This window comes from Trichosurus vulpecula, chromosome 2 (genome assembly GCF_011100635.1).
Source record: "Trichosurus vulpecula isolate mTriVul1 chromosome 2, mTriVul1.pri, whole genome shotgun sequence".
In the NCBI taxonomy this organism is placed as follows: domain Eukaryota; kingdom Metazoa; phylum Chordata; class Mammalia; order Diprotodontia; family Phalangeridae; genus Trichosurus; species Trichosurus vulpecula.
Genome location: NC_050574.1, coordinates 7375228 through 7389979, shown reverse-complemented (window position 1 = coordinate 7389979; position 14752 = coordinate 7375228). Strand labels below are relative to the sequence as shown.

The 14752-nt window shown below is 40.9% G+C and overlaps 1 protein-coding gene across 1 annotated transcript; it reads right to left on the bottom strand.

The window, feature by feature from the left end:
- Nucleotides 1-1372: 1372 nt before the first annotated feature.
- LOC118836176 (zinc finger protein 883-like) lies at nucleotides 1373-12570 on the bottom strand. Its single transcript, XM_036743536.1, has 4 exons — nucleotides 12558-12570; nucleotides 11194-11263; nucleotides 8496-8622; nucleotides 1373-3851 (listed from the first exon to the last, which is right to left on the bottom strand). Exons 2-4 carry the CDS (start codon nucleotides 11224-11226, stop codon nucleotides 1936-1938), a joined length of 2076 nt encoding a protein of 691 aa, XP_036599431.1. The 5' UTR covers nucleotides 11227-11263; nucleotides 12558-12570; the 3' UTR covers nucleotides 1373-1935.
- Nucleotides 12571-14752: the final 2182 nt, after the last annotated feature.

Below are 14752 nucleotides of genomic sequence, written 5' to 3'. Positions count from 1 at the left end.
CAGAATTAGGAACCCAAGAAGGACACCATATCATCTGAAGCTTCAAGACTTTACACACAAAGTGTGACACTCCTTTAACCCCCTGCTTCCTTTGGCTAATCAAATCATATACAAGAAAAAAGGTCAGTGGCTAGAACACAAAATCCAGACAATGCTAATGGCATATAGTATATCTGACATAAAACAAAGTAATACAGGCAATAAGCCTCAGGACACAAAATCTTTTCCCACCGGTCTGAACTCCCTTCTCACAGGACATCACAGTCAGCTGATCAAGGCTGGGACAAGGACCTTTGGCACATGCACAGATGCCCTGATGAGCAAAATGGCTTGGATTCAGGTCACAGCCAAAGGCTCAGGGTCCTCAAGCCTGTGCCTCAGTCATAGAGAAGCTCCTTCTGTCCTTTGAGCTCCATGAGTGCTGACCCAGGCCTAGGTTTGGGCTCCTGCACTTTCTCCATCACTGGCCACTATTCATACACTGCAGGTGATTAAATGTTCTTGCTGTTCTTCAGTTGTTTTAGTCATGTCAGACTCTTCATGGCCCCATTTAGGGTTTTCCTGGAAGAGATATTTGAGGGGTTTGCCCTTTCCTTCTCCAACTGAGGAAACTGTCCCTAAACAGGGTGAAGTGACTGGCCCAGGGTCACACAACTAGTAGGTGTCTGAAGCCAGATTTGAATTCAGAAACACTGAGTGTTCCTGACTCCAGGGCAGGTGCATTAACCACTGTACCACCTAAAAGCCCCCAAATTTACTGATGAATAAATATATGAACCCAAAGGCTGAATTTCATAATGGTCATTGGTGCAAGTCATGGGCTTTATGGTCCTGGTTGATGGTCCCTATCTCTTCTTCAGGATGAGGACCATAATACCAGAAGATTCTAAAGGAACTGAACTGGGTATCTTTGACAGGGTACTGTCTATGGGAACCCCCTTGAACTCTCCTTGAATCTTCCCACTTCATCTGGCCTTCCCCTGAAGCCATAAGCCTTTCCTTATTGCTAGGCCTAAATCTCTACCTAGCCTAGCCCTTTTTTCTCCAGCTGCTTCCCACCCTTGATCCCAACAAAATCCCACTCTCTTGTTTCCTGGAGTCTTGACCTCTAGTCGGCCCAGTCCCATCAAGATCCTCCTTAGACTCCTCAAGACCCTCCCTAAACCCCTCCTCTAGTCACCTCAGACTACTTGACCACCCCTCAATCACTCCCACAATCTTTCCGTATATAAGCTCCATCTTGCCTCCATGAAGGCACTGTAAAAACAATTTGGCTACCTGCTGTTCTAGGGTGTAAGACCCAACAATACCAGCATACAGGAGCTGCCAGCACAGGTTCTTTTGATCTGCTTTACTAAGGAAGGTCACGTTAAGGGGTTAACAATTTTAGTTTAATCCAACATACAAATATCATTCACTTAGTTCAGGAGGAAAAGGTAGCAACATGAACTTCTGAGCAAGTACAAACTAATTACAAACACACACAATATAAACAGACCAAATCGCAATTCATAGTTATCAGGAAAGCATCAACATCTGGTTTGACAAGCCTGCCTCATATCTTTACTTATTCTAGTCCAGCCTCAAAGTCATTTCCCTAATGTGCAGGTTGGATCATGTCAGCCCCCTCTCCCAATCCATAAACTCCAGTGGCTCCCTATTGCTTCCAGGAGCGTATACGAAATGCTCTGCACCAACACCCTGCCTAATTTAGCCCTCTGCTACCTTTCCAGCCTTCTCACACCTTTCTCCCCTATATGCACTCTTCAGTCTGGTGACACTAGGCTCCAGGAGGTTTCACTCACAAGACTCTCCAGCTCTCAGACCCTCCAGCTTTGAGCTCTGTGTGAAAGCCTTTCCACACTGATTGCATTCATAGCGTTTCTCTTCAATGTGGATTCTCTGATGTGCAAGAATGGAGTTGTGTGTGAAAGCTTATCCACACTGATTACATTCATAAGGCTTCCCTGCATGGTGGATTTTCTGCTGTTTAGCAAGATTGCCCCTTTGTATGAAAGCTTTTCCACACTGATTACATCCATAAGGATTCTCCCTAGTGTGGATTTTCTGATGTACAGCAAGATTACCCCTGTGTTTGAAAGCTTTTCCACACTGATTACATTCATAATGCCTCTCTCCACTGTGGAGTCTCTGATGTGCAGCAAGATGGGAGCTGAGTGTGAAAGCCTTTCCACACTGATTACATTCATAAGGCTTCTCCCTACTGTGGATTTTCTGATGTTTAGTAAGGTGGCACCTTTGTGTGAAAGCCTTTCCACACTGATTACATTCATAAGGCTTCTCTCCACGGTGGATTTTCTGATGTGTAGTAAGATTGCACCTTACGGTGAAAGCCTTTCCACACTGATTACATTCATAAGGCTTCTCTCCACGGTGGATTTTCTGATGTGCAGCAAGACTGGAGCTGTACGTGAAAGTCTTTCCACATTCATTGCATTCATAGGGTTTCTCTCCAGTGTGGATTGTCTGATGTAAAACAAGGATGAAGTTGTGTTTGAAAGCCTTTCCACACTGATTACATTCATAAGGCTTCTCTGCAGAGTGGATTTTCTGATGTGTACTGAGATGGCACCTTTGTGTGAAAGCCTTTCCACACTGATTACATTCATAAGGCTTCTCTCCACGGTGGATTTTCTGATGTATAGTAAGATGGCACCTGTGTGTGAAAGCCTTTCCACAGTGATTACATTCATAAGGCTTCTCTCCACGGTGGATTTTCTGATGTGTAGTAAGATTGCACCTTACGGTGAAAGCCTTTCCACACTGATTACATTCATAAGGCTTCTCTCCACGGTGGATTTTCTGATGTGCAGCAAGACTGGAGGTGTACGTGAAAGTCTTTCCACATTCATTGCATTCATAGGGTTTCTCTCCAGTGTGGATTCTCTGATGTACAACAAGAATGAAGTTGCGTTTGAAAGCCTTTCCACACTGATTACATTCATAAGGCTTCTCTCCACGGTGGATTTTCTGATGTGTAGTAAGATGGCACCTTTGTGTGAAAGCCTTTCCACACTGATTACACTCATAAGGCTTCTCTCCACTGTGGATTTTCTGATGTGTAGAAAGATTGGACCTTTGTGTGAAAGCCTTTCCACACTGACTACATTCATAAGACTTCTCTCCACAGTGGATTTTCTGATGTGTAGTAAGATGGCACCTTTGTGTGAAAGCCTTTCCACACTGATTACATTCATAAGGCTTCGCTCCACGGTGGATTTTCTGATGTGCAATAAAACTGGACCTCTGTGTGAAAGCTTTTCCACATTGATGACACTCATTAAGTTTCTCTCCAGTGTGGATTCTCTGAATTTCCCACTTTTTGTATTCAACAGATTCCTTTCTAACAGGAATTTGCTGCTGTATAATGTGCTCAGAGTTCTGACTCATGGTCTTCCCACCTTCATTATTTACAGAAAGCATTTCCTCAGTATCACTTTTCTGATGCTTATTGATGTCTGAACTCCAGTTCACAGCCATCTCCCACTGACTACCGGGATACATTTGCATTCCAGCAGCCTTCTCCACAGACTGAAAAAACTTTACATGTTCTATAAAGCACTTCCTATATTCAATGTCTGGAGGACAGTCATTCCCTGAGGTCATTTTCATACAGTGACTTAGGATAGAAGACTGTCTGAATCGCTTTCCAATTTCATCCAAGTCACAGTCACTCTTTGGGTTTTTATCTACTTTGAGAATAAAGTCATGAATCTCTCTCGAACTGAAGTTCCAGGGAGCATCACTCATGAATCTTTGTAGGTCACATTCTTCCATAAAAAGGCACACCTTTCTAGGCATCTCATTTACTTCAAACTTGGTCTCTACATCTGAAGAAAACAATCAAACACATAGACAGAAAATGATATGCACACCTCAAAATATGTAATAGCAATGGTTACTGAAGATTTATGCAGCTCATGACCTTCTCATCACCATTATAAAGGCAATAAAACTTCATGGATGTACTCTTGGAGCAAACACTGGCATTAAATAGACTGTGTCACTGTAAGGAGAAGAGATAGACTAGATGCAAGAGTGACAAAGGAGATATGGGCCAAAGAGTGCTGGACCCATCAGAGACTAAACATTCATATTCAACAAAAGCAGCAGCCCCAAGTCAAGTGACCAGAAGAATTAATGTCAACAGCGAAGAGTGACTCCATGGGAGAGCAATTTGTTGCTAACTTGGAGAGAAGGCTGAGCTCAAACAGGGTTTTCAATATTCCAGCAGGAAAGGAGTGGCCAGCTTTTAAGGATTTCCTGTACAGTATCATATTAACTCATCTGGGGCAGAACACTCACACCTATCTAAACTGGTTTTGATGAAAATCATGGGGAAATTCAGAAGGTACTAAATAAAAAATGAGAACTCAAGAGGGGGATGAGTAGGTTACCTCATCCACCCTGAAGAAAGCCATATTTAACTCCACCAAATCCAAAGCATTTTATGATGCCCTGAAGGCTGTGTGGTTTCTCTTTCATTCTCAAAGAGGAACAGGACTTCAGGAAGATGATGCAATGACTTGCATTTAAATTGGATTTAAGTGAAAGGTGTGCAAAGTCACCAACCTCACTTTTTCCTCCAGAGCCCCCTTGGTTCAGTGGTCAGATATAGATCAGGATAACTAGAGATGGCCCATGATGCAGTGGGACACCTTGGCCTTTTAAAGCTACGGTCTTTCCAACTTCTCATTCTGATTGAGGCAATGCCCATTCAGTGATAAGGCCTTTTTAAGACGTGGGTCAAAGGATGGTTCTTTTAATAAAAAAAAAAAATCAACTTTGATGGGAAGACCCTCAGAGTCACTGGCCTAAGGAGAAACAATTGCTATCCATATTCACTCTGAGCCGGCAGGGCCATCCCCCCACCCACACTGGGTCTGAGGTTGTGTGGTTGTGGTTTGTCCTTTGCTCTTCAGGAGGACCATGACATCAGGAAGATGATGCCATGACTTATAACTGAACTGGATATAAGTGAGGGAATGCTATGCCAAGTCAGCAGCCTAATTCTCTCCTCCAGAGCCTTCTGGGTCCAGTAGCCAGATAGAGATCTGAACAACTGGAGAGGGCCCAGCCCCTGAAAGCTATTTGTGAGCCAAAGACCTATCCACCTAGGGGGCATTACAGTGCTAATAGAACCACATTGACTACTGATAAGGACATGATCCTGGAGAGCTGGGCTGAACACTTCCATAGTATTCTCAGGACACCATTCTCAACCCCTGCTGGAGCTACTGTCCATTTACCTCAGGTTGCATTCAATCCCTCTCAAGCCATTCACCAATTCATGGGCATCCCCACCATTTACAATCATTGCTACCAAAAAGACATCTAGTATAAGTATTTTAAAATATTTTGTTTTTTATTTTCCTTAATCATCTTGCAAGGCAGACCTAAGAATAGTATGACAGGACCAAGGGGTAGGCACAATTTAATTATTTGGGCATAATACAGGTTATTCTGCAAACCTGATGGATCAGTTCACAGCTCCATCAACAGTGAATTAGTGTTCCAGATTTTCCACATCTCCTCCAACATTTGTCCCTTTCCCCTTCTATCATTGTAGCCTGACAGGGATAAGATGATATCTCAAGATAGTTTTAATTAGCATTTCCGTAAGAAGTAATGATTTTAACAATTTTCTTGTATGATTCTGATTTGTTCATCAGAAACTGCCTGTTCCTAGTCTTTGACCACTTAGGATTGGGGAATGACTTATATTCTTTTCACATTTGACCTAGGTCTTTAAATATTTGAGATATAAGACCTTTATCTGAAAAACTGTCTATAATTCCTCCCCCTCTAAATTTTCTGCTTTTCCTACACTGCTTTTATTTGTCCAAAACCTTTGTTATTTAAGGTAATAGAAAATCATTCATTTTGTGCCTCACCATGCTATCTCTTTTTTATGCATAAATTGTTCACCTCTCCATAATTCTGATTGGTAATATGTTCCACCACATTCTTTTAATTTCCTAAGAAGTCTCCTGTATATCTAGGTCATGTGTCCATTTGGACATTATTTTGGTAAATCGAGTATATTAGTCTCTGTCCAATTTCTGATACAGTACTTCCCAGCTTTCCTCACACTTTTCACCAAATCAGGAATTCTTATCACAAAACCTTGACAACATTTTCCAAACCCAAAGTTATTCTGTTCTACTCATCTACCTTTCTATCTCTTAGCTCATGCCAGATACCTTTTTTACTATTATCATTAGTTTTGCTTTTGTTTCATGCTGGCGATTCATGTAACTTTACCTTATATCCTTCTACTTTGCTAAAATAATTGTTTCAATAAACTTTTTAGTTGAGTCTTTGCAATTTTCCATGGATATTACCGAATCATCCACAAAGAGATATTTTTATTACCTCATTCCCTAGTCTGATTGCTTCTATTCCTTTTCTTCCTCTTATTCATATTTTAGGATTTCCAACACAATATTGAATAATATTGGTGACAACATCCACTTCTGTTGACTCTTGGTGCTTACTGGCAAGGTTGCTAACTTCTCCCCATTACAAGTAACTCTTGCTGACAGTTTTGAGGGAAGTGCTTTTTAACAATTTTAGGAAAAATCTATTTTCCCTATATTTTCAGGGAAAATATTTATTCTTAATAGAAATGAGTACTCTACTGTACCAAAAGCTTTTTCTTCGGCTACTGGTAGAGTCATATGATTATTGTTATTCATCTAACAGATCACGTGTATTACTTTCCTTAGGTTATACCATCCCTATATTCCTGGTAGAAATCCCAATGGGTCACAATGTATAATCCTTGCAATATATTGTTGTAATCTCCTAGCTAGTATTGTATTTAGGATTTTGGCATCCATAGACATTAATGAAATTGGTCTATGATGTTCTCTTTTTTATTTTTCCTAATTTCAATATCAGCATCATATTTGTTTCATAAAAGCACTTTGGTAGTTCCCCTTCTTTATCTATTTTTTTCCCAATCATATATTTAATACTGGAATCAGCTGACCTTTACATGTTTTGTAGAATTCCCTTGCAAATCCATCTGGTCCTGCTGCTTTATTCTTAGGAAGCTCATTTGTGGCCAGTTCAATTTCTTTTTGTAACTCAAGATGACTTCAGTATTTTTTTTTTCCTGATAATCCCCTGAGAATAATGTTCTAGCACTACCTGCCCTCCACTCCCATATGCTTCCTCTGTATCACTTCTTCCTTTCAGGACTTATAAGTGTATAATAACTTCTCCATTTTACTCTCCCTATCCAATATTATTTTTTTAGAATCAACCCATCATTCACAGCTCAGGTTAAGCTTTTCTTTCCAACTACCCAAGTAATGATGACATTCTTAAGGTCACTGATAACACCTAACTTTATAAAAAGAAAACAAGTTGACCTGATTAAGTCCCTTATAACTGGTCTTTAATTTTTATCTTATATTTCTCCATGATTATCCATGTCCAATTTGCAATTGCATCCTGCTTTTTTTCTCACAAATACCTGAATATCTTTCAGTTCATTATTCTCATTTTTTCATTCAGGATTACACTCAGCTTTGCTAAGTGACTTATTATTGTTCACAACCACAGCTCCCTTGCTCTATGAAATATAATGTCCCAAGCCCTATAGTCTTTTAATGTAGAAGCTGTGAGGTCTTGTCTTATCTTGATGCTAGCTCCACAGTATTTACATCCTGTTCTTCTTGTTGCTTCTAGTATTTCCTACTTAATTTGGGAGCTTTGAAACTTGGCTATAATGTTACTGCAAATTTTCATTTTATCACTTTCAGGGGCAAATTTTCTTAATGTCTTGGAATATTTCATCTAGACCCTTAATTGGATCATACCTTTCAGGTAGTATAACAACTCTTAACTTGAGTCTCCTTGATCTATTCTCCGTATCATTTGTTTTCCTAATGAATCTTTCCACATTTACTTCTACTTTTTCATTCCTTCAGTGTTCAGTCTTTCTTGGTGCCTTATAATGTCATTAGCTTCATCTCACCCAATTCTGCATTTTAAGAGGTTACTATGGTTCTTAAGTTTTTGGATCTGTTTTTCTAGTTAGTTGACTTTCTGGTCATCATTTTCTTAATTTCCTGTTCTGCTGTTGTTTTTTCCCCTAATTTTTCCTCAGTCCATCATTTGATTTTTAAATACTTTTTAATTTCTTCCAAGAACTCTTTTTGGGCCTGATACCACGTGAAATTTCTCTTTGAAGTAGGAGTGTTTTTTTTTTATTTTAACGCCAGTTTCTTCCCCTGAAAAGGACCCCAGATCTTTATCTCCAGCTACCTGAATGATGGTAAGTTATTTAACTTAATGCTGAAAGCCAAGACCAAAGAAGATGGAGAGTTAGTGCATACAGAAGATTGTGCTGTCATGTCACTTTCTGAGGATGAGATGGGACAGAGTATGAATCAATTCTCTGCTGATTGTAAAAATTTTGACCTGGCAATTAACACCAAGAAAAGAAAGGAAATGGTCCTTACCCAGGGACAGCAGATTCTGGATATTTTCCAGCATGACCTCTATGTACAGCTTTTTCTGAGAATGGTCCAAGAGGCACCACTCCTCCTCAGTGAAGTCCACAACCACATCCTTGAAGGTCACCAACTCCTAAACCATCAAAATCACATGATTTAGAGCTGAAAGACAGACTCCAGAATTCATCTAGTCCAACCTTCATCAACTTAGAAGAGGAAACTGAAGCCCAGAAAAGGGATTTGCTTAAAACTCATATAACCTTTATGACTGTCAGAGACAGCACTTGAAATCACTTATTAAGAAACTAATGGAATATGGAGGAAAGCATTTTACATTTGAAATGAGAATCATGTTGGAGTAATAAAAGCTGAAAAACTTTCCTACTATTGAACGTTTCTCCCAGCAGAATTAGGGAAAACGTATGTGTTCTGTCAGTGAGATCTAAGCATCTGTAGAGAAAGAGACAAGGTCATCTGAAATTCCTCCCCACCAGAAGAGTCATCAGTGACACATAAGAAAACTGAAAGAAGCCACTGTGAAAAGCTGGTAAGTTCTGTGTTTTGTTTGGGAGTTGGGGGGGACTGAAGAGTAAAACTGAGGAAAGGAGAAAGAAAAAGCAAAGATCTAGTAAATTTCCTTAGAGTTGGAAATAAAGTCTTAATTAGATGAAAGTATGAAAAGGATTCTCAAGAGACATTACTCACAATGTGGCCTCAAGTGAGTGGAATGAGGCTTTTTCCAGCCAAGTGAAGAAGTTCTCTGTTCTTATACAGAGGGCTTCAGATGACACTGGCTATGATGTGTCATGGTCAAAAGCATCTGCAGCCCTTGCTTTATGATTGTTTGCAGCTGCTGAAGGAATATAGTCATTCATTGTGTTATTTAATCATAGAGAAATGAAAGTAACTTATGTGAGGAAAGGAGGGTTCCTTGATTCAGTACAAATGTAATGTTTTATGAGCTGGGGGCGAGGATTGAGATAACGCATAAGAGACACAGTGACTCAAGTACATAGGTGATCAGGAATGAAGAGACAGACTGATGGATATCATAGAAGAGAGTGGGGACATCTGTAAGCCTTTGATACATGGGGTATGGGGGGCTCATCTATTTATCCAACCTACTGCATGTAGAACCCATGTTCAGCCAATGCACTTGCCAATCGACATTCTTCCAATTCATTCTCTTCAATTTCTAGCAGAAGGATGAGTCACTTTTTCTTTTATTTCAGGGCAATTCTCTTTCATGGAGGTAAAAATCTCTTTTCCCTTTTTCTCATTTTGATTCTATTTAAAACATCTTATTTATCTTATATTTATAATCTTGATTTTGCTTTTAGCTTCCTTTATTTCTATTATCAAACATTTGAGCAAATAAAGAATTTATTAGATCTTTCCTGATTTTTTTAGGTTCCCAAAAATCTACAAAATTTTCCTTTTCACTTGGTGTTCTGAGTCATGACCCTTCACTGCACTGAATTTACTTACAGGAATGATCCTATAATGGCTGTTCTTGTATCAGTGTACTTAATGTCCCCTTCAGTACCTTCCTTCCCCAATCTCTTTGAGAAAACTAATAGACTTCATTCCTATGCAGTTATTTTTCCTTAGAAGGCACAAAGGGCTTAGCAAATGTTGATAAACTACCTGACTATGCAAGCAGACAGTGTTTTCTTTGCACTGGCATAACACCTTTCTAACCATACCAATAAATTCACGTTTTTTTTCCTTTTCCTAAAAATGTTTCTTTTTTTCTCTGTATCTCCTGACCTATTCTTACCCAAAACTTCTTTGCAAGCTTTCTTATGCTCATCCTATGGAACGATGGCTCCAATACCCTAGAGGGAGAGTGTCTGTGTGTCCTCAGTTTACTTACACATGCCAATCACCTACTCCTGGGGCATCACGCTCTGAGGGGATAAATGAAGCACAGTTGACTGTCTGGCTGTATCCTGCACTCCCTTATTCTAGCTGTCCCTCGCTGACCCTGACAATTCTCACAACAGGATTAAATGAAATAATATCTATGTGCTTCCTGGCACAAACAGATGCCCTATCTTAACCCTTTTCAGTCTCCTTACACCTTTTTCCTTTTCTTCCCCCTGACCCAAGGACACTGGCCTCCTGGCTGATCCTTGACCAAGACCCTCCATCCCCTGACCCTGTGCCTTCCCAATGGCTGTCTCTCATGCTTGGAATGTCCTCCCCTTGTACCTGGGCCTTCTGGCATCCTTTGTATCTCAGGTAACATCTCATCTAAAAACAAGCTTTTCCTGGTCCCTGACACTGCCAGAGCCCTCCCTCTCAGGGTGCCTCCCATCCATACTGCATAGAGCTTGTTTAGACACAGTTGCTGACTGACATGTTCTTTCCCCATTAGAGTGTAAGCTCATGGAGGGCAGGGACTGATTTTTTTTTTCAACCTTCCTTTGAATCCTCAGTAGGTTAGCACAGTGCTTGTCACAGAGGGGCCACTTTCCAAATGCTTATTGACTTGACCTAAGACATTGCAAATGAGAGGGATTCAGAGAGCCCTGGGAAGGCTTGTGGTGCCTGAGGCAGGAGGAAATGAGCAGGACCAGGAGGACAATTTCTGCTTTGCTGACAGCACCGCAAAGGACATCTAACAAGATAAAGCTTCCTTGGCTCTCTTCAATTCCAAGTTTGCTGATGCTGGTCAGGTCTGTGGATGGACTGCACTCACCTGGGATGAGGGTCTCAGGGTGGCAGGAGCCATTTCCTCTGGTTCTAGGCGTTGGGCTCTACAAGCTGACCTGGGAAGAGAGAAGAATCTCAGAATGGAAGAGACATTGTCTTTACCTCGTCTTCCTAGTGTGGATGCCGACCTGCCAGGAATGACAGCAGTTGAGATCTCAGAAGGGTTATAAAGGCCCTGGTCAGCCTTATGTTTGTTCATTTAGAGATTCTAGGAGAGAATGACTAGGAGGTCTGAGCCTATCCCAGAGAGAAGGGCAGAGCACAGAGGACTGGGGAATGAAAAGCCCCCACAGGAATCTAATTGCCTGGGGAATCGGAGCAGGGGAGAAAGTTGGTGGTCGGATGAGGATTAATTCACATCCCCAAAATGTGTTGGAAGGATGCTCCCAATTGAGCCTGGCCCCAGCATGGGCTGGGGTTCTGTCCAAGGTAGGACAGCAGCAGGGAACCAGGAAATTGAGAGGGGAAAGATATGGTTTAACAGGCTGGAGTCCACGTTTCAAGTGGCCAGCTCTAAAAGGACTCTAAGCTGAGCCAAGAGGGGCCTCAGAGCTCCAGGCCCTTATTTTGTCTGAAGAAACAAGGCTCAGAGTGGTCAGTGACTGGCCCATGGTCACAGGGGCATTAAGGAACAGCCTGGATTCCAGCCTGGGTCACAGAGTTACACCACTAGGGAACTCCAAGATCATTTTCTGACCTCCATCCTACTCTTACCTTACGTAAGGGTTTTTGTTTTTTTTTCTGAGCATTCACAGGAATGCACGTATATCTGAAACCTGAAAGGTCACCAAGTCCACCCTCTCATTTTACAGAAGAGAACACAGAGGCTCAGGGACTTAGCAGCCAAGGTTAAGTGGGGAGAGCCTGGAGTCAGTTAGACCTCAGAGAATCCTCCCTCTGACATGTCCTGGCTAAGACTCTGGGAAACTCACTGCACCTCTCAGCCACAGTTCCCTCATTTGTCAAATGGGGATGACAGCCCCTTTCTGGCAGGGCTGTTGTGAGGATCAAGGAGATCACACATGTAAAGCACTGTATGCAGTCTGGTAGTAGAACTGGGGAAGCTGGATTCGAACCCAGATCCTGATTCCAAACACACAGCTCTTCCCTGCCTCTACCAGGCAGCCTCTCAGCATGGGGGAGGGAACAGGCTGCTGAAGTTTTCTCTTGGGAGGAAAGAAGGATTCTTGTGGGGGAGGGCATAAGACAAAGGGATTATGAAAAATGAAAAAACTCCTGGTTCCAAGGTGGTCTATGTACGAAAGGAGGTGGGGGGAGGGCAGATAGCTGCCAGGCCACCCAGGCTAGGGTTTGGGAGGGGGTTGGGGGTCACCTGAGATCCAGACATACTTTCTCTGACCAAAGATTCCAGGTCCTCTGATGTCTTCTCCATCTGGCTAAAGAATGGAATGAAGACAGAGACTGACTGCTCCCTGGAATGTCCTCCAACCTTCCAGAGCTCCCAATATTGATCTCTCTTCTTTCTCCACCCCTTTGCTTTCAGAGCCAGGGGAACTAAAACTTGGTTCCTCCCCACCCTGCCTCCTCCCAGCCTAGGTATGTGGGGGTGTGGTAGGGGGAGGGCCTTATGTTCAAAGCTTCCATTATCCAGCCAGTGTTAGTTAAGTGGCCTGGGCTCAGTGCTACTGTCCCTGCCCCAATAATGCAGAAATGCCTCCAAGTAAAGATGCCTCTTTCTTTTTTGTGGGGAATCTGATCTCAGTTCACCCCCCTCAGACTGAATCAGGTTTAGAACTCCCCAGATATATCAGTTATTCTTAGGGTCCAGGTTTGCTGATGCTGCTCAGGTCTGTGGATGGACTGCACTCACCCGGGATGAGGGTCTCTGGGTGCCAGGGGCCATTCCCTCTGGTTCTAAACTCTCTCCACGGAAAATGCTTTGGTCTCTGCACAGTGCCCTGGGGAGGTCACTCAAAGACTCGATTAAAAAGTTAGTTGAAACAATAATTTTAGCAAAGTATCAGGATATAATGTAAACTCACATAAATCATCAACATTCCTATAGATCACCAGCAAAACCTTGAAAGAAGAGACAGTAAGAGATACCCCATTTAAAATAAGTCTAGACAGTATAAAATTCCTGGGGTTACGCCTGCCAGAACAAACCCAGGAACTACATTAGTATAAATATAAAAAATGTGATACAAATAAAATCAGATTTAAATAATTAGAGGGATATTAAATCTTCATGGGTTGGCATGGCAAATAGAATTATGACAATGTTTCTTCACCTAATTTATATCTTCAATGCTATCCCAAATGAATTATCAAAACCTTATTTTATTGAGTTAGAAAAAAAATAATAAAATTTATTTGGAAGAACAAAAGGTCAAGAACATGAAAAGAACTAATAAAAGAGTAATGTAAAGGAAAAAAAAATAGCAGAACCTGATCTTAAAACTGTATTATAAGGCAGTAATTATCAAAAGTATCTTCTACTGGCTAAGAACTAGAAAGGCAGATCAATGGAACCTAGCAGACATATAATTTACAGCAGCAAATGAAAAAAGGAACCTTCTATTTGACAAGTGCAACACTGAAGATTTGGGGACAGGAATTCATTATCTGGTAAAAATTGTAGGGAAAACCAGAAGGAAATATGGCAGAAATTATGCATGAACCAACATTTTACATTTTTTAGCAAGTTAAGGTAAAAATGGATACATGAGCTAAATCTAAAGAGATATTACAAGAAAATTTGAAGATTATGGAACATGTTAATTATTAGACTTATGGATAGTAGAACAATTCATGGATAAACAAGGGGTAAGGAAGGGAGTAAGGTGTTAAATACATAATTTTGATCAGGTTAAATTAAAAAGGTTTTGTACAAATTAAAACAATGTAATGATGATCAGAAGGAAAGCAGAAAATTGGTGGGGGGGATAAAGTTCTCATATCTCAAATATACAAAATAAATAAAGATCTTTGCAAAATCTCTAAGAGTATGAGTCATTCTCCAATTAAGAAATGATCAAAGGATATAGACAGGCAGTTTTCCAATGCAGAAATCGAAACAATTTATAATCAAATAAAAAAATGCTCTAAATCATTGTTGAGTAGAGAAATGCAAATTAAAACAAACTTGAGATATCATTTTACACCTGTCAGGTTGGCTAAAATGACTGAAAAGGAAGGTGACAAATGTTGGAGAGGATGTGGTAAATTGGGACACTAATTCATTGTTGGTGGAATTGCTTTTTGACAAGCCAGTCTGGGGAATCAGAGGCCAAACACACTTGAACCAGTTCAAGCTTATCTAGGGTCTGGTCTTGGTCAAGAATCCAGGCCTACTGATTTGCATAATTTGCATACGTTAAAGAGGGAAAGTAGGAGAAGTAAAAGAATGTAGTTTAATCCTAAACTAAGACAAGGAAAATCTAGTTAACTTCACTTTTGCTTCTGTATCCTTATTATCCTACCTGTATAAACTGTATAACCTTGGAAAACTATGTAAAAAATAAAGATTGTAAGCTAACTGTAACTCTAGCAGGAGTGGAGGGAATGGTTACCCCTGCTCTTGC

What these genes read in the sequence shown, in the direction of transcription:
- LOC118836176 (XM_036743536.1), bottom strand. Translation starts at nt 11,226, where the DNA reads ATGGCTCCTGCCACCCTGAGACCCTCATCCCAG. An exon ending in CCCTGAGACCCTCATCCCAG is followed by an intron (nt 8,623 to 11,193) that starts GTGAGTGCAGTC and finishes TTGATGGTTTAG; the next exon opens with GAGTTGGTGACCTTCAAGGA. An exon ending in CCAGAATCTGCTGTCCCTGG is followed by an intron (nt 3,852 to 8,495) that starts GTAAGGACCATT and finishes TGTTTTCTTCAG; the next exon opens with ATGTAGAGACCAAGTTTGAA.